This window comes from Oncorhynchus masou, chromosome 13, assembly GCF_036934945.1.
Source record: "Oncorhynchus masou masou isolate Uvic2021 chromosome 13, UVic_Omas_1.1, whole genome shotgun sequence".
Taxonomy (NCBI): Eukaryota; Metazoa; Chordata; class Actinopteri; order Salmoniformes; family Salmonidae; genus Oncorhynchus; species Oncorhynchus masou.
The window spans coordinates 7,306,324-7,330,157 of record NC_088224.1 but is presented as its reverse complement, the minus strand read 5'-3'; the positions used below and the strand labels follow the sequence as shown (position 1 = coordinate 7,330,157).

General features: G+C 47.1%; 1 protein-coding gene across 1 annotated transcript; it reads right to left on the bottom strand.

Moving 5' to 3' along the window:
* Positions 1-736: 736 nt before the first annotated feature.
* khdrbs1b (KH domain containing, RNA binding, signal transduction associated 1b) lies at positions 737-23,130 on the bottom strand. The gene is made up of 9 exons (XM_064982818.1): positions 22,810-23,130; positions 20,475-20,599; positions 19,118-19,234; positions 14,900-15,046; positions 6,612-6,763; positions 6,188-6,392; positions 3,216-3,328; positions 2,557-2,615; positions 737-2,259 (listed from the first exon to the last, which is right to left on the bottom strand). Exons 1-9 carry the CDS (start codon positions 22,904-22,906, stop codon positions 2,153-2,155), a joined length of 1,122 nt encoding a protein of 373 aa, XP_064838890.1. The 5' UTR covers positions 22,907-23,130; the 3' UTR covers positions 737-2,152.
* Positions 23,131-23,834: the final 704 nt, after the last annotated feature.

The window sequence follows — 23,834 nt, the reverse complement described above, 5'->3', positions numbered from 1 at the left end:
TATTTTTTGTACTTTTGGTCTTTTTAAATTTTGCATGACTAGAATTCTTCTTTTACTAAATTTGCACGCATTTACCAGCAATTTAATTCACTGCGTAAACACACTATCAAAATGACTCCTTTTGGGTTAGGGTTACCTTTATCGTGGAACGATTACAGTTTAAACCATCCTCTCCTTTGCACTGCCATTACTCTCTTTCCTAAAAGAAGCCACCGCGTCGGACACTACACATGACATGAACGTCGAGGTCAAACCCTGAAACCTAGGACTTCAAATGGTCGGAGTTCAGTTCAATTTACTCACAAGTGTCTAGCAATGCCATTTCTCATTGAAGTTGTTCTACGACCACAGGTAAGATGGATTGAAAAAGTCGTCATACATACCCAAGGCACTCAATGCTTTAGAGCTTTAAACACATTAGGAAGCTATCCAGGTTATTTTACAGGTTTTACCTCTGGTTCCTTTTTAAAAAAAAGTATAGAAAGAGAGAAAGAATAAGTTGTGCTGTTTTTAAATAATAATAAAAAAAAAATCAATCAAGACATCATTTAGTATACGTTAACGTCCTCAGACTACAATACAATTCATTTAAAAAAAAAAATTTAAAATGTGTTTTTGAAGAGAAATAACAAGAAAAACACCTCCAACTAGCTGCCAGGCTGTTAAATGCTATTTAAAAATGACATTTCAAAATTTGACTTGGACAGGAAATAGAAATAAACCAAGTTACGGGAAGTTTCATAGAAAAACAAACTAGTCTTTATTGACAAATTGCTGCAAAAAACATCTTTTGGACAGATTTAGTAGTTACCTATTTAGGCAAACACATAGAGCATAATGCATTTTAATGCATATACCAGTGGCAGAATAGTGGATGTGCAATTTGGACGCTTTAAAGTATGTACATGAGCTCAGATTGAAAAGCTGCAGGATCCCCCTTTCATGTGGAGATTTTTTTTACATGCAGTTTTATAGAATCAGATTCAACCAATCAGATCCTGTACTGACACGTGATATTATTTATCATGACATGAGGCCGATCTAAGGCCGTATTCTACTTATAAAAAAAGACATTGACTGTAGAGACATAATAAAAATGAACTTTAAAGTTGAACCAACTTTAATAAAAAATAAAAAAGTAGTATGTGAGGACAGTCCATCTCAACAGGGTATATCAGGCCTATATTTAAAAACTCTAAATGTACAATGACAAAATTTAATTATATAAAAAAAGTCTACATTGACAACTTTTAATTAAAAACTATTTAAAACAAATGGGATTACTAAATCAAATTCCATTAACATTTGTTTTGTTTTTCCTGTTTCCTTTGACTTGGCGTTTTTATGTTTGGTCTATATTACATAATTGAAAACAGTGTTTACATTTCTTTTACTTGGCTATATTTAAAAAAATAACAAAAATAAAAATCTTTGAAATGTAGCCTCAATGGGAATCTGCAACTGTCTCTCAAAGTAATAGTTTTTTAAACAAAATAATGAATGGTTCTACTTCATATTCATCATCTCCAGAACCAACATCAATACTTGTGAAAATAAGAAGATAACTGCTTCCAATAACATCAACCAATTAGTTGCACACCGACGTCGTCATCGGAAACAGTTCTATTTTTTTAAACTACAAAAACGTAGAAACGTACCATGTTCGCATATGTTGATGTTGAACTGGAGATAATGAATATGAAGTAGAGCGTTTTTGAAATGTCCCTTTAAAAGACGACAACAAGTGGATAAGTCATCTAACTCCACTAGAAGTGAGTTTAAATCCAAACATTAAAAATAAAAAAAACCCTTAAAAAAGGTCAACAGTGCAAAAGAAAAGCCAAGAGGGAGACAAGAGGGTCAGAGAGAGAAACAGAACTAAAACGTCAACCCCCATCAAAAAAAACAAAAAAACGTTTTACTGTCTGAATTAAATATCAAATCAGCTTCGATCAGTTATGATCCTGATTTTCAGCTCATAAAAGTCCAGTGTAGAAAATTCCAAACCAAAAAAACAAAAAACGGACAATTACTTTTGTCGAGGGTTGCTTAGAGCAAGAGCTGCCGTGGTCGACAGGTTGATGGTTGGTTGTCGGGTGCAACGCGTTAACGGCGGTAGCGTTGGTCGCTAGGCGTTGGCACGGTGATGAGTTTAGTATTGTCTATAGGGGTGTTCTCGGTAAGGGCCCTTAGTCGCTCTGGCAGTGGGGGCCTTTCCCCCCGGCGCCACTCTCTGGGTCCCGTTCCAGTCGTCCTGGGCTAGAAGGGTGAAACACACACGACAGAGACGGACAGAACAGACAAACGTAAAATGTCATTACAAAATGAGCTTGGATGACAAGTAGAAATCTCTAACCAACACAATTTTCCATTTGAAACCCATTCTGTTTCCCAAGCATTTCAACAAGGATGTATTGCGAGGCATGTTGCCACCAGCATTATTCATGTCATTTACCAATTACAGAAAACAATAATCAAGACAGTAAAATGATATCCCATAAAGGGTGAGCGCTGGGACGAGAGGTTTGGCTCGAGAGTGGACTATTGATGTCTTACCATAGGGTTCGTATGCTTCCTGTGTTTCTCCATGTCCGTAGTCGTAGTACTCTGGCTCTCTAAGAGCAGAACAGACGAGAAAGAACATTTCAAATTAGAAGCAGAACAAGCTAACCAAGTACGAAAATAAGTATGAAAATGTCTTCACTCACTACTGTAAGTCGCTATGGATAAGAGAGTCTGATAAAAGACGAATATATAATGAAAAAATAATATATAAATGCAACATGCAAAGTGATGGTCCAATGGTTCATGAGCTGAAACAAAATATCCCAGAAATGTTCCAGTCGCACAAAAAGCTTAATTCTCTCAAAATGTTGTGCACCAATTTGTTCATATCCATTTTAGAGAGCATTTCTCCTTTGCCAAGATAATCCATCCACCTGACAGGTGTGACATATCAACAAGCTGATTAAACCGCATGATTATTACACAGGTACACCTTGTCCTTGGGACAATAAAAAAGGCCACTAAAATGTGCACTTGTCACACACCACAATGCCAACATATCGTTCAAGTTGAGGGAGCGTGCAATTGGCACGCTGACTGCAGGAATGTGCAGCAGAGCTGTTGCCATAGAATTGAATGTTCATTTCTCTACTACAAGCCGCCTTCAATGTTGTTTTAGAGAATTTGGCAGTACGTCCAACTGGCCTCACAACCGCAGACCCACGTGTAACCTCTCCAGGCCAGGACCTCCACATCCGGCTTCTTCCCCTGAGGGATCGTCTGAGACCAGCCAGCCGGACAGCTGATGAAACCGAGGGTCTGTCTGTAATAAAGCCCTTTTGTGGGGGAAAACGTGGGTTTATGCCCTCCCAGGACAACCCAGCCATAGACTAGGGCCTAATGAACGTAAGTTGACTGATTTCCTTATATGAACTGTAACTCAGTGAAATTGCTGCATGCCAGCAAACCAAGCCTTCCAGAAAAACCTAAGTAGCCTTGAAAAACCAAGCCATCAAACCGCGGTGTCAGAAAAACGTGCCATCAAACCAAGCCTTCCGGAGATGGCGCGGTGTGCGTGAAAACCGCGGAGATCAAACCGGTGTCCAGAAAAACCTACCAAGCCATCAAACCAAGCCTATCGGAGATGGTGCGGTGGGTCAAACCGTGTGTGAAAAACCGTCAAACCAAGGATGTGACAGCCAATGCGTGGTATGTGTGTGGTTTGTTGCCAACCAAGATCAGAAAAATGGGTGACTCACGCCTGTGGCTGAAAAACTACCAAGCCATCAAACCTGCCTTCCAGAAAAACCTACCAAGCCATCAAACATCAAGCCTAGGGTGGGGGAGAAAAACCTACCAAGCCATCAAACCAAGCCTTCCAGAAAAACCTACCAAGCCATGGGCCTTCAGAAAAACCTAGCCATCAAACCAAGCCTTCCAGAAAAACAAAATCAAAATGCCTATCAGAAAAAGGTCATCCTCACCAGTTGAAAAATGTGCCATCAAACCAAGCCTATCAGAAAAACTACCAAGCCATAATCAGTTCCAAAAAAGGAAGACCTTTCATTAACTGCTGTGAAAAACCTACCAAGCCATCAAACCAACCCTCAGAAAAACCCAGGAGGGGCCATCAAACCTAAGCCTATCAGAAAAACCTACCAAGCCATCAAACCAAGCCTATCAGAAAAACCTACCAAGCCATCAAACCAAGCCTATCAGTTACCAAGCCATAAACCAAGGATCAGAAAAACCTACCAAGCCATCAAACCAAGCCTATCAGAAAAACCTACCAAGCCATCAAAAAGCCCAGGAAAACCGTTACCAAGCCATCCTAAACCCAGGAAAAACGTTACCAAGCCCTAAACCCCAGGAGAAAAACGTTACCAACCCTCAAAAAGCCCGGGAAAAACCTACCAAGCCATCAAACCAAGGAAAAACCTACCAAGCCATCAAACCAACCCTAAACCCAGGAGGGCCATCAAACCAAGCCTATCAGAAAAACCTACCAAGCCATCAAACCAAGCCTATCAGAAAAACCTACCAAGCCATCAAACCAAGCCTTCCAGAAAAACCTACCAAGCCATCAAACCAAGCCTATCAGAAAAACCTACCAAGCTATCAAACCAAGCCTATCAGAAAAACCTACCAAGCCATCAAACCAAGCCTTCCAGAAAAACCTACCAAGCCATCAAACCAAGCCTGCCAGCAGTCATGTTCAATATACATTTCATTAATAAAATATGCCCTCACTTAATAGATAAGATATACAAACGAATACAAAAAAAATATTAAATAGCTTTAATAACTGATGTCATCCGATTTCAAACATAGCGAAGGTTAGCTCAACTAACCAACTTAAAAACCAGACCCTAATCCCAGGAAAGTTTCTCCGTTTCAGAACCCCAACGTTCTCCATTATGGAGACTCCAGTTACCAACCCTAAACCCAGGATGGGCCGTTACCAACCCTAAACCCAGGAGGGGCCACGGAGATGGCCCTGCGTTAACCGCGGAGACCCTAAACCCGGAGACGGTGTGCGTGCGTTACCAACCCTAAACCCAGGATGGCGCGGTTGCCAACCATAAACCCGCGGTGGGTGGGACCGTGTGTGTTAACCGTGAACCCAAGGATGTGACAGCCAGCGTGGTGTGTGGTTTGTTGCCAACCCTAAATGGGGGATGGGTGACTCACGCCTTGGCCAACCCTAAACCCAGGAGGGGCTCAGTTAGCTCCATCAAGGCCCTAAACACAGGAGGGGTCCGTTACAGAGAGAGAGAGAACAAAATAAAAAGGTCATCCTCACCAGTTGATGTGTGAGATCGAGTTAATCCAAAAAAGGAAGACCCTAAACCCTGTGGAGAGCCCCGTTACCAACCCTAAACCCAGGAGGGGCCGTTACCAACCCTAAACCCGGGAGGGGCCGTTACCAACCCTAAACCCAGGAGGGGCCGTTACCAACCCTAAACCCAGGAGGGGCCGTTACCAACCCTAAACCCAGGAGGGGCCGTTACCAACCCTAAACCCAGGAGGGGCCGTTACCAACCCTAAACCCGGGAGGGGCAGTTACCAACCCTAACCCAGGAGGGGCCGTTAAACCCGGGACCCTAAACCCAGGAGGGGCCGTTACCAACCCTAAACCCAGGAGGGGCCGTTACCAACCCTAAACCCAGGAGGGGCCGTTACCAACCCTAAACCCGGGAGGGGCAGTTACCAACCCTAAACCCAATAAAATAAAAGGTGAATCCAATTATAAACCAGGGGTAGTTCTTAAATTAATTAAAATTGCCTTTGTACAGATGTCTTATGAAAAGGTAGACCGAGCAACGCTGTTGCTCTCTACAATAACACATTACTAGTCGGCTCCAGCTACTACTGCTGTCTTGACCTAGATCTGATCTCCCTGGTGAAATAGAGAACTAACCGGGATAAATTAAAAAGGTTAAGTAAATAACCAGATTGGACTCTTAAATTGTTAATTACAGGCTTCAAAGCGTTATACGATGCCGGTTTGGCCCTCCGTGTTCTCCGAATTGCAATGTGTGCATTGTGACAATGTAACTGGATCACTTTAACATAAAAACTCAAATCAGCTGGATAATATTAAACATCTCAGAGGATGTTTAAGATCCTAAAAAAAAAACAAGTTAAAATGTCACGGAATAATAAAGCTATTTGAACTTACATATTCCTCATATTGTTCCGGTGCTGGGGCGTGTTGGTGGGGGGGAGGAAGGGTTCTTGGAGGCCCACCAGGGGCAGTGAGTCTGGCTCGGGGCGCTGTTGCCCCTCTGGCAGGGGTTCCTCTTCCTGCTGGTGCCCCCCTCGCTACTCCGCCTCTGGCTGGACCTCCCCTGGTGGTACCTCCACGTTGGGGCATACCCCTACCCCTGGAAAGATGGAGGAAGAGAGACAGAGCGAGCAAGCGAGACAGAGGGTGAAGATAATGCAGACAGAGAAGAGGAGCGAGACAGAGGGTGAAGATAATGCAGACAGAGAAGAGGAGCGAGACAGAGGGTGAAGTGTTATTTGAACAGACATACTGTAGACAGACCAGACAATAACTTCTCATCAGCCGCCTTGATTAATTTCTTCCCGAGTCTGTTTACCTGGGTGCCCCTGGTTGTCCCGGAGGCCCTCCTCGGCTCCTGGGGCCCGGTGGTCCTCCTCGGCCTCGTGGGGCCCCTGGCCCGTGCTCCTGGCCTCCGTTCAGATAACCCATCTCCATGAACTGTTCCTGACAGATGTCATCCATCATATCCTGTTGGTAGATGGGAGGATCGGGAAGGAGGGAAAAGGTCATTACACTCAACAAATATAAAATGCAACATGGTCAAATTTTATTGAGTTAGTTCATAAGGAAATCAATTCATTAGACCCTAATCTATGGATTTCAAATAACTGGGTAGGGGCAGAGCCATGGGTGGGCCTGGGAGGGCATAGGCCCACCCAGTGGGGAGCAAGGCCCAGCCAATCAGAATGAGTGCTTCCCCACAAAAGGGCTCTATTACAGACAGAAATACGCATCAGTTTCATCTTGGATGCTGGTCTCAGACGATCGCACAGGTGAAGAAGCAGGATGTGGAGGTCCTGAGCTGGCGGGGATACACGTGGTTTGCGAGGCAGGTTGGATGTACTGCCAACTTCTCTAAAATGATGTTTGGATTATGGTACAGAAATGAACACAGTTGAAGACGGAAGTTTACATACACGTCAGCAAATACATTTAAAAACTCAGTTTCACAATTCCTGATATTTAATCCTGGTAAAATTTCCCTGTCTTAGGTCAGTTCGGATCATCACTTTATTTGAATGTGAAATGTCAGAATAATAGTAGAAAATTATTTCAGCTTTAATTTTTCATCACATTCCCAGTGGGTCAGAAGTTTACATACATACACTCAATTAGTATTTGGTAGCATTGCCTTTACATTGTTTAACCTGGGTCAAACGTTTCAGGTAGCCTTCCACAAGCTTCCCACAATAAGTTGGGTGAATTTTGTCCCATTCCTCCTGACAGAGCTCATGTCACTGAGTCAGGTTTGTAGGCCTCCTTGTTCGCACACGCTTTTTCAGTTCTGCCCACAAATTTTCTATAGGATGAGCTCAGAGCTTTGTGATGGTCTCTCCAATACCTTGACTTTGTTGTCCTTAGGCCACTTTGACACAACTTTGGAAGTATGCTTGGGGTCATTGTCCATGTGGAAAACTCATTTGCGGCAATGCTTTAAATTCCTGACTGATGTCTTGAGATGTTGCTTCAATATATGCACATAATGTTTCTTCTTCATGATGCCATCTATTTTGTGAAGTGCACCAGTCCCTCCTGCAGCAAAGCACCCCCACAACATGATGCTGCCACCCCCATGCTTCACGTTTGGGATGGTGTTCTTCGGCTTGCAAGCATCCCCGTTTTTCAGCCAAACATAACGATGGTCATTATGGCCAAATAGTTCTATTTTTGTTTCATCGGATCAGAGGACATTTAACCAAAAAGTACGATCTTTGTCCCCATGTGCAGTTGCAAACTGTAGTCTTTTTTATGGCGGTTTTGGAGCAGTGGCTTCTTCCTTGCTGAGTGGCCTTTCAGGTTATGTCGATGTAGAACTCGTTTTACTGTGGATATAGATACTTTTGTACCTGTTTCCTCCAGCATCTTCACATGGTCCTTTGCTGTTGTTCTGGGATTGATTTGCACTTTTCACACCAACGTACATTCATCTCTAGGAGTGTAGCCTAGTGGTTAGAGCATTGGACTAGTAACCGAAAGGTTGCAAGTTCAACTCCCCGAGCCGACAAGGTACAAAATCTGTCGTTCTGCCCCTGAACAGGCAGTTAACCCACTGTTCCTAGGCCGTCATTGAAAATAAGAATTTGTTCTTAACTGACTTGCCTGGTTAAATAAAGGTAAAAAAGGTCCTTTGGGGTTTATCCTTGCGTACTCGTTTGTAAAAAAAGAACGAGGTACCTTCAGGCATTTGGAAATTGTTCCAGAGGATGAACCAGACTTTTGGAGGTCTACAAAAAAAAAAAAAAATTCTGAGGTCTTGGCTGATTTCTTTTGATTTTCCCATGATGTCAAGCAAAGAGGGACTGAGTTTGAAGGTAGGCCTTGAAATACATCCACAGGTACACCTCCAATTGATTCAAATGATGTCAATTAGCCTATCAGAAGCTTCTAAAGCCGTGACATAATTTTCTGGAATGTTCCAAGCTGTTTAAAGGCACAGTCAACTTAGTGTATGTAAACTTCTGACCAACTGGAATTGTGATACAGTGAATTATAAGTGAAATAATCTGTCTGAACAATTGTTGGAAAAATGACTTGTGTCACGAACAAAGTAGATGTCCTCACCGACTTGCCAAAACTATAGTTTGTTAACAAGAAATTTGTGGACTAGTTGAAAAACGAGTTAAATGACTCCAACCTACGTGTATGTAAATTTCCAACTTCAACTGTACATCAGTGACCAGATCTGGCAACAGTCACCATGCCAACTCCCTCAAAACTTGAGATGTCTGTGACATTGTGTTGCATGACAAGGTGCACCTGTGTAATGATCATGTTGTTAAAAATCAGCTTCTAGATACACGTTGAGATGCCACACCTGTCAGGTGGACGGATTATCTTGACAAAAGGATGCTCACTAACAGGGAGGAAAACGAGAGAACGCGCTGTGTGTGTACAGAACATTTCTGGGATCTTTTATTTCAGCTCATGAAACCAGGGACCAACACTTTACATGAGATCTATATATGTATAAGAGGGTGGGGCTCAAACTGCATCCCTGTCTCACCCCACGGCCCTGTGTTCAGTATTGTCATGTGTCTGTGTGTAGCTGGTGAGATTAGTCAGGTGCAGGACAGCAGATATGAGTAAAGGAAGCAATTTTACTCAATAATAAAACAATCCACATCGTAAAAATACAAGACCACAAATACGGACCGCAATACAAATAAACATTACTCAAACAAACATGGGGAAACAGAGGGTTAAATCATGAACAGGTAATTGGGGAATTGAAACTAGGCATGTAAGACAAAGACAAAACAAATGGAAAATGAAAAGTGGATCGGCGATGGCTAGAAGGCCAGTGACGTCGACCGCCGAACGAACAAGGGGAGTCGTGACAAGCATACTGAGCCACAAAGCATTCCACTAATGACTATATAAGAGTAAGGCAATGAGAGCCGGTCTCAAAAAGCCCTTAAAACAGTGTGTGTGTGTGCGTGTCTCCCTAGTCTTTACTTATGCAAGCAGGTAAAATACCTAGTGCACGTACCCTACTGGTAAAGAGAGGTTGGACCCGACAGATACATAATGACAGACTCCTGCAGTAGAGAACCATTCACAACCAGCAACAAACAGTCTTTCTCCCTTTGTGGATACATTCTTCTATATCTTTAAGTAAACTAGGCAAGTCAGTTAAGAACAAATTCTTATTTTACAATGACGGCCTATCATGGACAAACCCGGACATTTGTATGCCTATGGGACTCTCAATCACAGCCGGATGTGATACAGCCTGGATGCTAAACCATGACCCCCCATCAATGCTTTCCATAAATCTGGTCCCATGTCGGGGCCCCTGGGTTAAAGTAGTGCACTATTTAATAGGGAATAGGGTGCTTTTTGAGAGCCTGACTCTCCTCTAGTGATCCCGACAGCCAAAAGGAAATATTCAGTGCTCTGTCCCAAATGGCACCCTATTCTCCATAGAGCTCAGGTCAAAAGTAGTGCACTATATAGGGAATAGGGTTCCATAGGGCTCTGGTCTAAAGTAGTGCACTACGTAGTGAACAGGGTTCCATAGGGCTCTGGTCTAAAGTAGTGCACTATATAGTGAATAACGTTCCATAGGGCTCTGGTCTAAAGTAGTGCACTACGTAGTGAACAGGGTTCCATAGGGCTCTGGTCTAAAGTAGTGCACTATATAGGGAGTCATTTGGGACGCAAATGTGATACTATAATATGCAGCGCAGGCAGGCTTGGCTGCGCTCCATTCATCTCTAGTGTGACAACTCGCAGAAAACAACCTTTTGTATGATTCCATAATTAATCCATCAGCAAGAGCACCACGGCGTCGCCTTCGTTTAACAAGACCGTTAATATGCTGCTAAACATTAAACCGTTCCTACCTAAGCCAACTAAATATGGAAAGATTTTTTTTTGGGGGGGGGGGGGGGGGGGTCAGGGAGAAGAACAGACTGCCTTGCAGAGCAACTGCCATATCAAAACACATTCCCCAGACAAATGAAGCTCACTAACCTAGAATTATTTTCAGAGGGAAAAAATGGCTGTAAATACAGAGCACTACAATAACTTCTAAAACAGAGTCGTCTGGTGAAAATCCCACTGGTTTGGTTTACATTCACCCATACGAACCAAACACACTTGTCTAACCTCCATGATTCAGGCTTCGTCTTTCCAGGGAAATTAAGTTCTGCAAATACGTCATGGCTCTTCCTCCCCCTCTCTCTCTCTTCCTCCCCCTCTCTCTCTCTTTCCTCCCCTCTCTCTCCCTCCCCCTCTCTCTCTCTTCCTCCCCCTCTCTCTCTCCTCCTCCCCCCTCTCTCTCTCTTCCTCCCCCTCTCTCTCTCTCTCTCCCTCCCCCTCTCTTCTCTCTCTTTCTTCCTCCCCCTCCCTCCCCTCTTTCTCTCTCTCTTCCTCCCCCTCCCTCCCTCTCTTTCTCTCTCTCTTCCTCCCCCTCTCTCTCTCTTCCTCCCCCTCTCTCTCTCTTCCTCCCCCTCTCTCTCTCTTCCTCCCCCTCTCTCTCTCTCCTCCCCCTCTCTCTCTCCCTCCCCCTCTCTCTCTCTCTTCCTCCCCCTCTCTCTCCCTCCCCCCCTCTCTCTCTCCCTCTCTCTCTCTCTCTCCCTTCCCCTCTCTTTCTCTCTTTCTTCCTCCCCCCCCCTCCCTCCCTCTCTTTCTCTTCTCTCCCCCTCCCCCTCTCTCTCTCTCTTCCTCCCCCCTCTCTCTCTCTTCCTCCCCCTCTCTCTCTTCCTTCCCCCCCCTCTCTCTCTCTCTTCCCCCCCCTCTCTCTCTCTCTTCCTCCCCCTCTCTCTCTCTTCCTCCCCCTCTCTCTCTCTCTTCCTCCCCCTCTCTCCAAACAAGTCCTGCCGATTATATAGCACTGTAGGTAACCCACCACAACAGTTTATGGAAATACTGCATGGTCCTCGTTTAAAAAGGTGCGTCATACTAAGTGTGTTGTGAAATCTGTTATGAATGTCATGTTAAAAGAAATTATAATAATAAATATAATATATAATAATAAATTGCCTTAATAGATGATGCCTTGGCAGGACCAAACGTGGATTCATAATAACCCCAGAAAGAGTAGATACCGAGGCATCACCAAACGTGGATTCATAATAAACCCCAGAAAGAGTAGATACCGAGGCATCACCTAACGTGGCTCCATAATAACCCCAGAAAGAGTAGATACCGAGGCATCACCAAACGTGGATTCATAATAAACCCCAGAAAGAGTAGATACCGAGGCATCACCTAACGTGGCTCCATAATAACCCCAGAAAGAGTAGATACCGAGGCATCACCTAACGTGGATCCATAATAACCCCAGAAAGTGTAGATACCGAGGCATCACCTAACGGGGCTCCTTAATAACCCCAGAAAGTGTAGATACCGAGGCATCACCTAACGGGGCTCCTTAATAACCCCAGAAAGTGTAGATACCGAGGCATCACCTAACGGGGCTCCTTAATAACCCCAGAAAGTGTAGATACCGAGGCATCACCTAACGGGGCTCCTTAATAACCCCAGAAAGTGTAGATACCGAGGCATCACCTAACGGGGCTCCTTAATAACCCCAGAAAGTGTAGATACCGAGGCATCACGTAACGGGGCTCCATAATAACTGGAAGTACGGCAGCACAGCTAGCGAGATGGTGTTACATGTTGCAGTGCACAACCTCAAGAGTATTTTACAGTCAGCCATTGTTGCCGTTAACAACCAGACATCTGAGGGAGTGGCTAGTATAGCAATTAGAACAATTCCACGGTAACAGAATTACGAGTTCTCAAATATTTCACTTTAGAATGTACGTCAAACAAAAAACAATTAACGAATCATACAACTCTATGCTCAATGGCTACATTGAACAATTTTTAAAAAATCGAATAAAACATTCGCTGTAAAAACTGTACAGATGCTAAGTTTGGTCACAGAATTCAGTCAAATCCGACTTTTATTAAATTTACCAAACGTTGTATCCCTCCAATGCATTCGAGGCCACATGGCAGTCCCCAATGATCCAGGAATGGGCCACCAGTTGAGCTGGGGACCCTAGAATGCTGTAGCTCGAGGTCTCCTCGGGTGCAGATCTATACGAACCTCTATACGAAAAACCGTTGCTCAATAATATACAAAACTTAGGACGTGAACCAATAACATTTTCTTTAGTATTGGTGCACGTCAGAACAAACGCCTGCACATTCTCTAGGCGTCACGACTTCTGCCGAAGTTGGTCCCGTTCCTTGTTCGGGCAGCGTTCGAAGTCACCGGCTTTCTAATCACCACCGATCCATGTTCCATTTGTTTTGTCTTATTTATATAAACCTGGTTTCCATTCTATTATTTAATGTTCCTTATTTAACCCTGGGGCTTCCCTCTCTGTTTTGTGCGTTATTGTTTGTCATGCGGATGAGTTCTTTTGTGCTTTGGAATATTGTGTTTTTCCTTGTTGGAACATTATTTATATTTTGAGTACATTTCAGATTATTACTCATGTGTCCAGCGCCTGACTCCACATTTTTCCATTCACCAACAACCTCGCACTAGGTCCCAAGTCGTCGTCCCCACCCCCCTCCCTAGGACAGGGATGGACAACACTATGGCCATCTGCAGACACGGACTTGTGTTCATGCTGAGCTGGAACAAAAACCTGCACACTCTATAGGCACCCTGTCCCGGGGTAGAAAAGTGGACGTAGGCAGCGCAGCTCCACACTGCTCAGTGGAAAATTGAAAAATCGATTTTCAAGAATTCAGCTCATGCCGGCGTATGGTGAAGCAGTTAGATGAGTGTCTGGGCTCAGCACCTCCGCCTCGTCGTCCTCGTCTTAACGCACGAGGTTTACGGACATTTAGAGCCACATGGGTGCCACCCTGTTGGCACTGTGAAAGTCACCGAATTCCTCCTAAGCTGATTGGCTAGGGCAGCGAGCCTAATAAGCCAAAGGGTAATTCCATGTAAACAGGCACCGTCGGCTCGTCCATCTACTGACGTGGTGATTGCTTGGTGTATTGTTGAAACAGACCAATCAATACCATGATCACAAAAAAATTATATTTGTGTCCTGAAAAGTAATCTGTAATTTCTTAATACAAAAAAAAAATACTAGCTAGTGTCCTCAACTGATCACAACCGGGACATGGTACACTTAAAAAAAAATAAAAAGAGGTTCTTAAATGGTACTTCAGCTCTTGATAAAAAAGGTTCCTTCGAAAATTCTTGCCAGATAAAGAACCTTTTAAGTGTGAGGTTCTTGACGTGGAATCTACAGTTCTTCAGAAGTATGGAGATTTGTCCCCTTTCATAGCACATTGGTCCGTGTAAAATATTGTTGATTTTTTTGTGTAACTTCTCTAGTGTGAATTCAGTTACAGTAACACTCAGTGGTGTAAAAACGCTCCAGTGTTGATGTTAATAACCAGTGGTCAAACTAAACCAAAACTCAGCGTTATTATATTTCACAGCATTATCGATTGCAGGTAGATATTTGGAATTGTTTGTTTCAATATCTATTATTTTTTTTTTTGCATGGAAATTGATTGCTAAATTCATCGTGTGCTACTCAAATATAAATAAAAAACACATTATTTCTAAAATCATTCTGAAATGTTTGTTCCAGATGATATGATTTAGGTAGTTTCATACATTAGTCTTCCTAATCCCGGCAGTCATTCTGAATGCGGGTGAATGAAAAGGCTAAATATTTAATAATGTCAGTTTAATGAGAACATTCACTTAGGATCTCATTTGGTGAAGCACCAGGACTGAAAAAGAATTAATTCTACGAACACATGTCACCAGTGGAGTGAGTCGAGGCTGGTACCTCTAAAATTTACTCCAAAGGCACACTGGGAAATATGCAAATAAGATTAAAAACCCTACAGCAGGGCTATTATATATAAAATTTATTTTATGATTCTTCAAAAAGAAACATCCCATTTATGGTTCTACGTAGGGGCCTAAAAATGGTTCCCTGTGGCGTCGCTCTCAACGACCTTATTTGGTTTCAACTCGCACATTTATTTTATTTGTTTATTTATTTGTGTAAGAGTGTACTGCAGGGTCGGACAAGGAAATGAAAGGTGACAAACAAAAAACAGCAGCTTACAGAACCACCAGACTTAAGAGTCGAATCCACTCACAGGAAACAGGAACTTCTTGACTTCCTCCATGGCGTGCGCCATGCGTAGGTAAGCCTCGGGCACGGGGGCAAACACCTCGATGAAGACATGCAGCTCCATAGACAGGTGTGCGTACTTGGCGTCGCCACCTTTCCTCAGACCCTCCTCCTGTAAACACAAGACCGTTCCAGAGCTCGTTGAGGAACACAAGCCACCTCGGTCCGGGTCTATGTAACCTATGACACAGTATTTTAGACAACATGGCCTTTATCAGGTGACCTTGGACAGTTCATAACCTTTTAAAAAAAGAACCAGGTGAGACACATCTACCCTCACTTTCAGGGCTAGGCAGGTGCAACAAACAATCCCTTCATATAGCTGTGGCCAGCCTCCCTCCCTGTGCAGAAGGACAGCTGTGGCCAGCCTCCCTCCCTCCCTGTGCTGAAGGACAGCCTCCCTCCCTCCACCAAAGGACAGCTGTGGCCAGCCTCACCTCCCTGTGCTGAAGGACAGCTGTGGCCAGACTCCCTCCCTCCTCTGTCGGACAGCTGTGGCCAGACTCCCTCCCTCTGTCGGACAGCTGTGGCCAGACTCCCTCCCTCCCTCCTCTGTCGGACAGCTGTGGCCAGACTCCCTCCCTCCTCCCTCCCTCCCTCCCTGTCGGACAGCTGCGGCCAGACTCCCTCCCTCCCTCCCTCCTCTGTCGGACAGCTGCGGCCCTCCCTCCCTCCCTCCTCTGTCGGACAGGACTCCCTCCCTCCCTCCCTCCCTCCCTCCTCTGTCGGACAGCTGCGGCCAGACTCCCTCCCTCCCTCCTCTGTCGGACAGCTCCCTCCCTCCCTCCTCCTCTGTCGGACAGCTGTGGCCAGACTCCCTCCCTCCCTCCCTCCTCTGTCGGACAGCTGTGGCCAGACTCTCCCTCCCTCCCTGGCCAGACCCTCCCTCCTCTGTCGGACAGCTGTGGCCAGACTCCCTCCCTCCCTCCTCTGTCGGACAGCTGTGGCCAGACTCCCTCCCTCCCTCCTCTGTCGGACAGCTGTCCCTCCCTCCTCTGTCGGACAGCTGTGGCCAGACTCCCTCCCTCCCTCCTCTGTCGGACAGCTGTGGCCAGACTCCCTCCCTCCCTCCTCTGTCGGACAGCTGTGGCCAGACTCGGACAGCTGTGGCCAGACTCCCTCCCTCCCTCCTCTGTCGGACAGCTGTGGCCAGACTCCCTCCTCCCTCCCTCGGACCTGGCCCCTCCCTCCTCTGTCGGACAGCTGTGGCCAGACTGTCCCTCCCTCCCTCCTCCTCTGTCGGACAGCTGTGGCCAGCCTCCCTCCCTCCCTGTCGGACAGCTGTGGCCCCTCCCTCCCTCTGTCGGACAGCTGTGGCCAGACTCCCTCCCTCCCTCCTCTGTCGGACAGCTGTGGCCAGACTCCCTCCCTCCTCTGTCGGACAGCTGGCCCTCCCTCCCTCCTCTGTCGGACAGCTGTGGCCAGACTCCCTCCCTCCCTCCCTCCCTCTGTCGGACAGCTGTGGCCAGACTCCCTCCCTCCCTCCTCTGTCGGACAGCTGTGGCCAGACTCCCTCCCTCCTCCCTCCCTCCTCTGTCGGACAGCTGTGGCCAGACTCCCTCCCTCCTCCTCTGTAGGACAGCTGTGGCCAGACTCCCTCCCTCCTCTGTAGGACAGCTGTGGCCAGACTCCCTCCCTCCCTCCTCTGTCGGACAGCTGTGGCCAGACTCCCTCCCTCCCTCCTCTGTCGGACAGCTGTGGCCAGACTCCCTCCCTCCCTCCTCTGTCGGACAGCTGTGGCCAGACTCCCTCCCTCCCTCCTCTGTAGGACAGCTGTGGCCAGACTCCCTCCCTCCTCTGTAGGACAGCTGTGGCCAGACTCCCTCCCTCCCTCCTCTGTCGGACAGCTGTGGCCAGACTCCCTCCCTCCTCTGTCGGACAGCTGTGGCCAGACTCCCTCCCTCCCTCCTCTGTCGGACAGCTGTGGCCAGACTCCTCTGTCGGACCTGGCCAGACTCCCCCCTCCTCCTCTGTCGGACAGCTGTGGCCAGACTCCCTCCCTCCCTCCTCTGTCGGACAGCTGTGGCCAGACTCCCTCCCTCCCTCCTCTGTCGGACAGCTGTGGCCAGACTCCCTCCCTCCCTCCTCTGTCGGACAGCTGTGGCCAGACTCCCTCCCTCCCTCCTCTGTCGGACAGCTGTGGCCAGACTCCCTCCCCCTCCCTCGGACAGCTGTGGCCAGACTCCCTCCCTCCCTCCTCTGTCGGACAGCTGTGGCCAGACTCCTCCCTCCCTCCCTCGGACAGCTGTGGCCAGACTCCCTCCTCTGTCGGACAGCTGTGGCCAGACTCCCTCCCTCCCTCCCTCTGTCGGACAGCTGCGGCCAGACTCCTCCTCCCTCCCTCCTCTGTCGGACAGCTGTGGCCAGACTCCCTCCCTCCCTCCTCTGTCGGACAGCTGTGGCCAGACTCCCTCCCTCCCTCCTCTGTCGGACAGCTGTGGCCAGACTCCCTCCCTCCCTCCTCTGTCGGACTCTGTCGGACAGCTGTGGCCAGACTCCCTCCCCTCCTCTGTCGGACAGCTGTGGCCAGACTCCCTCCCTCCCTCCTCTGACTCCCTCCCTCCTCGGACAGCTGTGGCCAGACTCCCTCCCTCCCTCCCTCCTCTGTCGGACAGCTGTGGCCAGACTCCCTCCCTCCCTCCTCTGTCGGACAGCTGTGGCCAGACTCCCTCCCTCCCTCCTCTGCCGGACAGCTCCCTCCCTCCCTCCCTCCTCTGTCGGACAGCTGTGGCCAGACTCCCTCCCTCCCTCCTCTGTCGGACAGCTGCGGCCAGACTCCCCCTCCCTCCCTCCCTCCTCTGTCGGACAGCTGCGGCCAGACTCCCTCCCTCCCTCCTCTGTCCCTCCCTCCCTCCCTCCCCTCTGTCGGACAGCTGCGGCCAGACTCCCTCCCTCCTCTCCTCCTCCTCTGTCGGACAGCTGCGGCCAGACTCCTCCCTCCCTCCCTCCCTCCCTCCTCCTCCTCCCTCCCTCCTCTGTCGGACAGCTGCGGCCAGACTCCCTCCCTCCCTCCCTCCTCTGTCGGACAGCTGCGGCCAGACTCCCTCCCCCCCTCCCTCCTCTGTCGGACAGCTGCGGCCAGACTCCCTCCCTCCCTCCCCCCTCTGTCGGACAGCTGCGGCCAGACTCCCTCCCTCCCTCCCTCCCTCCTCTGTCGGACAGCTGCGGCCAGACTCCTCCCTCCCTCCCTCTGTCGGACAGCTGCGGCCAGACTCCCTCCCTCCCTCCTCTGTCGGACAGCTGCGGCCAGACTCCCTCCCTCCCTCCTCTGTCGGACAGCTGCGGCCCCTCCCTCCCTCCTCTGTCGGACAGCTGCGGCCAGACTCCCTCCCTCCCTCCCTCCTCTGTCGGACAGACAGACTCCCTCCCTCCCTCCTCTGTCGGACAGCTGCGGCCTCCCTCCCTCCCTCCTCTGTCGGACAGCTGCGGCCAGACTCCCTCCCTCCCTCCTCTGTCGGACAGCTGCGGCCAGACTCCCTCCCTCCCTCCTCTGTCGGACAGCTGCGGCCAGACTCCCTCCCTCCCTCCTCTGTCGGACAGCTGCGGCCAGACTCCCTCCCTCCCTCCTCTGTCGGACAGCTGCGGCCAGACTCCCTCCCTCCCTCCTCTGTCGGACAGCTGCGGCCAGACTCCCTCCTCCCTCCTCTGTCGGACAGCTGCGGGACTCCCTCCCTCCCTCCTCTGTCGGACAGCTGCGGCCAGACTCCCCCTCCCTCCTCTGTCGGACAGCTGCGGCCAGACTCCCTCCCTCCCTCCTCTGTCGGACAGCTGCGGCCAGACTCCCTCCCTCCCTCCTCTGTCGGACAGCTGCGGCCAGACTCCCTCCCTCCTCCTCTGTCGGACAGCTGCGGCCAGACCTCCCTCCCTCCTCTGTCGGACAGCTGCGGCCAGACTCCCTCCCTCCCTCCCTCCTCTGTCGGACAGCTGTGGCCAGACTCCTCCCTCCCTCCTCTGTCGGACAGCTGTGGCCAGACTCCCTCCCTCCCTCCTCTGTCGGACAGCTGTCCCTCCCTCCTCTGTCGGACAGCTGTGGCCAGACTCCCTCCCTCCTCTGTCGGACAGCTGTGGCCCCTCCGCTGTGTGCGTAACAGGTGGATAACGTGTGTGTGTGTGTAATAGGTAGATAGCAGGTGTGTGTAACAGGTGGATAGCAGGTGTGAAGTATACATGTCAGCTCTCTCACCTTGGCTTTGTCCCTCATGGAACCTTTGCCAAGTACAGAGATCTTGGCCCCAGTCTCTTCCTGAAGGCGTTTGATTGTGTTGCCCTGAGGGCCAAGAATCTTCCCCACAAAGTTGAACTGGAAACAGGACAAACAAGACAGCTTTAGACTACAGAACATGATGCCTTGTGTAACAGCATGTGGAAAAGCATATGGTTTCAGAGGTCTGAGGTGCTGGTATGTTACTTGAGACAGAACAAACAAGACCAGGTCAGCCAACAAATGAAACCAGTTTAAACATTACAGGACATTAACAAAATAATCATAACCAAACAATGAGATTTCCACATCCCACTGGGAACAGACGTCATTAACAAATGTTTAAATATATATTTATTTTTTTAACACATTTGGTTGTTTACTAGCATGAAATCAACAAAACATTTCACGTCATTGGATTTTATAGTTAAAACTGGGCCGAAAGCAATACTAAATTCCCTTAGTTTGATGACTTTCTTCAAATCTAAAATCAGTTTTTCCAAATTGAGTCAACGTCAGCACATTGAATGTTTTTGTTGAAATGACATGGAAACGTTGATTCAACCATATTTATTTGCATTTTTTTTTTTTTTTTTTGGGGGGGGCAGATGGGTCACTGTGAATAAGGCTTCTAGAGTGTTGAAAAGACGCTGTGTGTTCTGTACATTTATTTAGATTTGTACCTTGTCAGCTCGGGGTTTGAACTTGCAACCTTCCAGTTACTAGTCCAACACTCTAACCACTAGGCTACCCTGCCACCCCATGCTGTGTAAAGCAGTGCTTCAGAGTGGGTCACATGACCTTTTCCAATACAACATGCGGAAGACCTTCACTAGTATAAGGAACTAGACAAAAGTATTTGAAACATGAAGCAACTATAACGGAAGCATTTGTACAAGCCACCAGACTGGTCGAAGGGTTGTGGACACACACACACACTGTGGTGACACTGTAAAGCTTTCGCCAGCCATGTAATCACCATGGAAACACAGAGGTTTAGTACCACTGTAAATAATGAAGGTGGAGGAAATCTATTAAAAACAACTGATCATTGTCCCTTGGGGAGAAACATTTTACTGTGACATGTGTTACCTCCCCCTGAAACACTTCCTTACAAGGCCTTAACCCAACAGTGCAGTTTCTTAACTCTTCTTTAAAAAAAAACAAGAGCTGTTGGATAAGGGCTTGTAAATAAACGTTTCCCGGGTAATGTCTACATTTATATTCGTCTCACGTGACAAATAACATTTGACTTTGGAGTCCCCTAAAGCATGGCTGAGAGCTCCCAGACACCTGCTGCTGAATGAAGGTCAGGAGACAAGAGAGGTGGAAGGCTTACCCTCGGATACTGTTTGACGGGTATGAGCACGCGTTCCTTCAGTTTGATATTCTTGACGGTGAAAAGGTCCAGATACGAGTCTCCCCCTTCCTTCTTGGGTTCACCTTTCTGGATTCTCTCGATTTCTACAAGGGAGAATTCAAAACCACGAAATCTTACTTTGTTATAACGATGCAGTTACCGTTAGAAGTCACACACGTGAAAGAGCATCGAGTCATGACAGCGTCTCAGTATGCCACACGCAAACGTGTCAACTACACTAACAGCCAGGAGCCAGAGGGTCGCGAGCAGCCAGAGGGTCGCGAGCAGCCAGAGGGTCGCGAGCAGCCAGAGGGTCGCGAGCAGCCAGAGGGTCGCGAGCAGCCAGAGGGTCGCTAGCAGCCAGAGGGTCGCTAGCAGCGGTGTCTTCTGTACTAATCTAAACTTCATGGACATGCCACACAGGTACTGTACCACTCAACGACACCTAGGCATGTATATTGTTATATACTATCCTTTGACCAGCCAGTGACACACCGACATGTTGCATTGTCCCACTACAGTAGCCTAAAGGCACTCTAGCAGGCTAGCCACTATCTAACAGGCTGGCCACTATCTAGCCATTATCTAACAGGCTGGCCATATCTAGCCATTATCTAACAAGCTGGCCATTATCTAACACTATAAAGAGAAGACGTTTTACAATGGTAATTATTAGCAGTACTGGACAAATGTTCTATGAGGGACAAAGTGAGATATACAGAAGATTTTGTTTTTGCGTTGTGACCCACTAATAGACCTGGTGGCAACCCACCTGAAACGTTTTGAGTATACAGTATTATACGAGACAATAAACCAGGACACTTTTCAATTTCAAGCAACAATGAGCCATCATTCCTTCATTCTGTGAACTCAAAAAGGTACAGACAGCCACCAGAGGGTCTTGATAAGGTTATAAAGGCTAAACAATTTATAAACTGCCTCCACCAAGTGGTAGGTTACGGTACTACATTTCCATTCCAGGAGGTCTGGATTATAACGCAACACACATGGGTGGAAAGGACAGAGGGAAACACTAATTTCCCCATGGAAAAGTGTCAGATCCAGCTGGAACACCACGTTTCAGCAATGTTAAACCACTCATTGCTGTGCTTCTCCGGATTTTAGCATTTCAAAATAGAGATCAGCTGTAATAATTGACACATTTGACTGAACTGAAAAGGGCCTGTTTCCCGGACAGAGTAACCGTTATTTCCTAGGAGAATCCCCACTGAGCCATTTGGTCCTGGACTAGTATTAAAATGTGTTTGTGAAACCAGCCCCCCCCCCCCCCACACACCCCGCCAAATACGCAAAAATAATAAGAAATAAACCCACAAATGGTAGCATCTCGAAACTGACCGAATAACTTCCGTGTTTAGGCAGACAAACTGCTTAAATTGTTACACTGCTATCGTCACACAGTATCAAACTGACCCAGTTGTAAAAAAAATATATATAATTACAAATACATTGACAGATGTTCCTCGCGTATTAACATGCGTTTATGCATTTTTAAATGTATTTGGCAAATGTAAAATACATTCCAGAAATATTTTTTAAATGTTTGTTTTCTCTTAAACTTCAATAAATCAGCCCTTGTGCGGTTGTTTGCTAGTCGAACCATGAGCCAGAACAAAACGTGCTCGTCTCACACACACACACACCTTTTGCTTCAATAGTAGGCTACTCAAAATGAACCATCACAAAGGGTAATATATGCGATTTATAAAAACGTTTTTAAAGCGACATGCAACTATGAATTGTTTTTCTCTGTGCAATCACCCACATTAGAAATACAAAAGGTTCATGGACCACCTGCCGAGGGGGCAGAAAACGTGGTATTTTGTGCTTGTTTGCTGTGGGCAACGACCACACAATAAGGGAGTTATCTGCCACACAAAGACGCCAGAACGTCCCACCACGGTCTCTGGTTTGAGGGCAGAAAGACCACTATGGAAATAGAGATGCATCTTTGAGGATGCGATAGGGCGAGACTTCGGATAGGTTACCATGTGCGCATGGAAATCCACAAACTCGATACCGTGAAATACAGCGTTTATCATTCAACCGGGTTGTTAAACCGTGTCTAGACCGTGTCACCCTGTAAATGCAGTGTGATGACGGGTCGTAGGCACAGACCATGAAAAGAAAGAGTCTGTTTGCAGACCCACGTTAGCAGTCCCGTCTAGTCAAGGTGCGTAGTTTTCAAAACGCACCATTTAAAACATAAACAAAATATACATCTTATCGCAATGGCTAAAATATCAATCATTTTACTCGAGGCAGGACATTTGCCAATAAAATGTGTTTTTACCTGTAGATAAAAGTTTCATAGCGTGCGTAAACGAGACATCCATACTGTCCTTCTCCGCGAGAAGCTCCGGGAGATACTCGCTTTCTTGATTCTCCATTTTTTAGTTTAAAATCAGTTCGTAATGCAAAATGTGCAATTAAAAATCAAGCTTTCAGTGGGTAGAAAAAGATAAATAAAAATAAATAGTCCAGTTTAATGTCCACTTCTTCGCATGTAGAGCTCTCGCTGCTATAGCGCACGGCTACTGACAACTGCGGATGAGTGGTCCTGTCGCGGCGCCTTGACTTTATGAAAATGGAGATGGCAGCATGCGTCCGTCGAATAAAGAATACACGGAAGTGAGCTCGGCGCGATGCAGCCAATGATGTATATAAACCATGGATCGCTGATGCTATGTATTGGCCAATGAGAGGCTGTAAAACCCACCCGACGGCCATATTGGCACTCCTCTGAAACACAGTCCCACAGTCCCATAGGAATGAATGGACTTCGAAAGTGCTTTATTTATATGTTTCAAGGACAAAATTACATGTATTTATGTTGTAGTGGGGACAGTAACATTAGTACTTTCGAAAAGATTATACTTTAGGATATTTGTTTAATATATTTTTTGTTTGTACATTTAGCTTACTATTAATATTACTGATAATATTTTATTAACGTTTATTTAACTAGGACAGTGAGTTATTAAGAACAAATTCTTATTTACAATGACAGCATACCCCGGCCAAACCCTAACACGTACGACGCTGGGCCAATTGTGCACCGTCCTATGGGACTCCCAATCACAGCTGGTTGTGATACAGCCTGGAATCAAACCAGGGTCTGTAGTGATGCCTCTAGCACTGAGATGCAGTGCCTTAGACCCCATGTGCCACTCGGGAATCTGTATTAGATTAAACATGGCCATACGCTGGCCTTGTTTGTGTCTTGTCTATTATCCATGAAATGTTCACTCCCTGTACTTGCTTCTTGTCTCCCAGCGTCTGTCCTGACACCATGAGACAACATGAAGACAAAAGTGG

What these genes read in the sequence shown, in the direction of transcription:
- khdrbs1b (XM_064982818.1), bottom strand. Translation starts at nt 22,906, where the DNA reads ATGGAGAATCAAGAAAGCGAGTATCTCCCGGAGCTTCTCGCGGAGAAG. An exon ending in CCGTCAAACAGTATCCGAGG is followed by an intron (nt 19,235 to 20,474) that starts GTAAGCCTTCCA and finishes TCCTGTTTCCAG; the next exon opens with TTCAACTTTGTGGGGAAGAT. An exon ending in GGAAGCATACGAACCCTATG is followed by an intron (nt 2,260 to 2,556) that starts GTAAGACATCAA and finishes TCACCCTTCTAG; the next exon opens with CCCAGGACGACTGGAACGGG.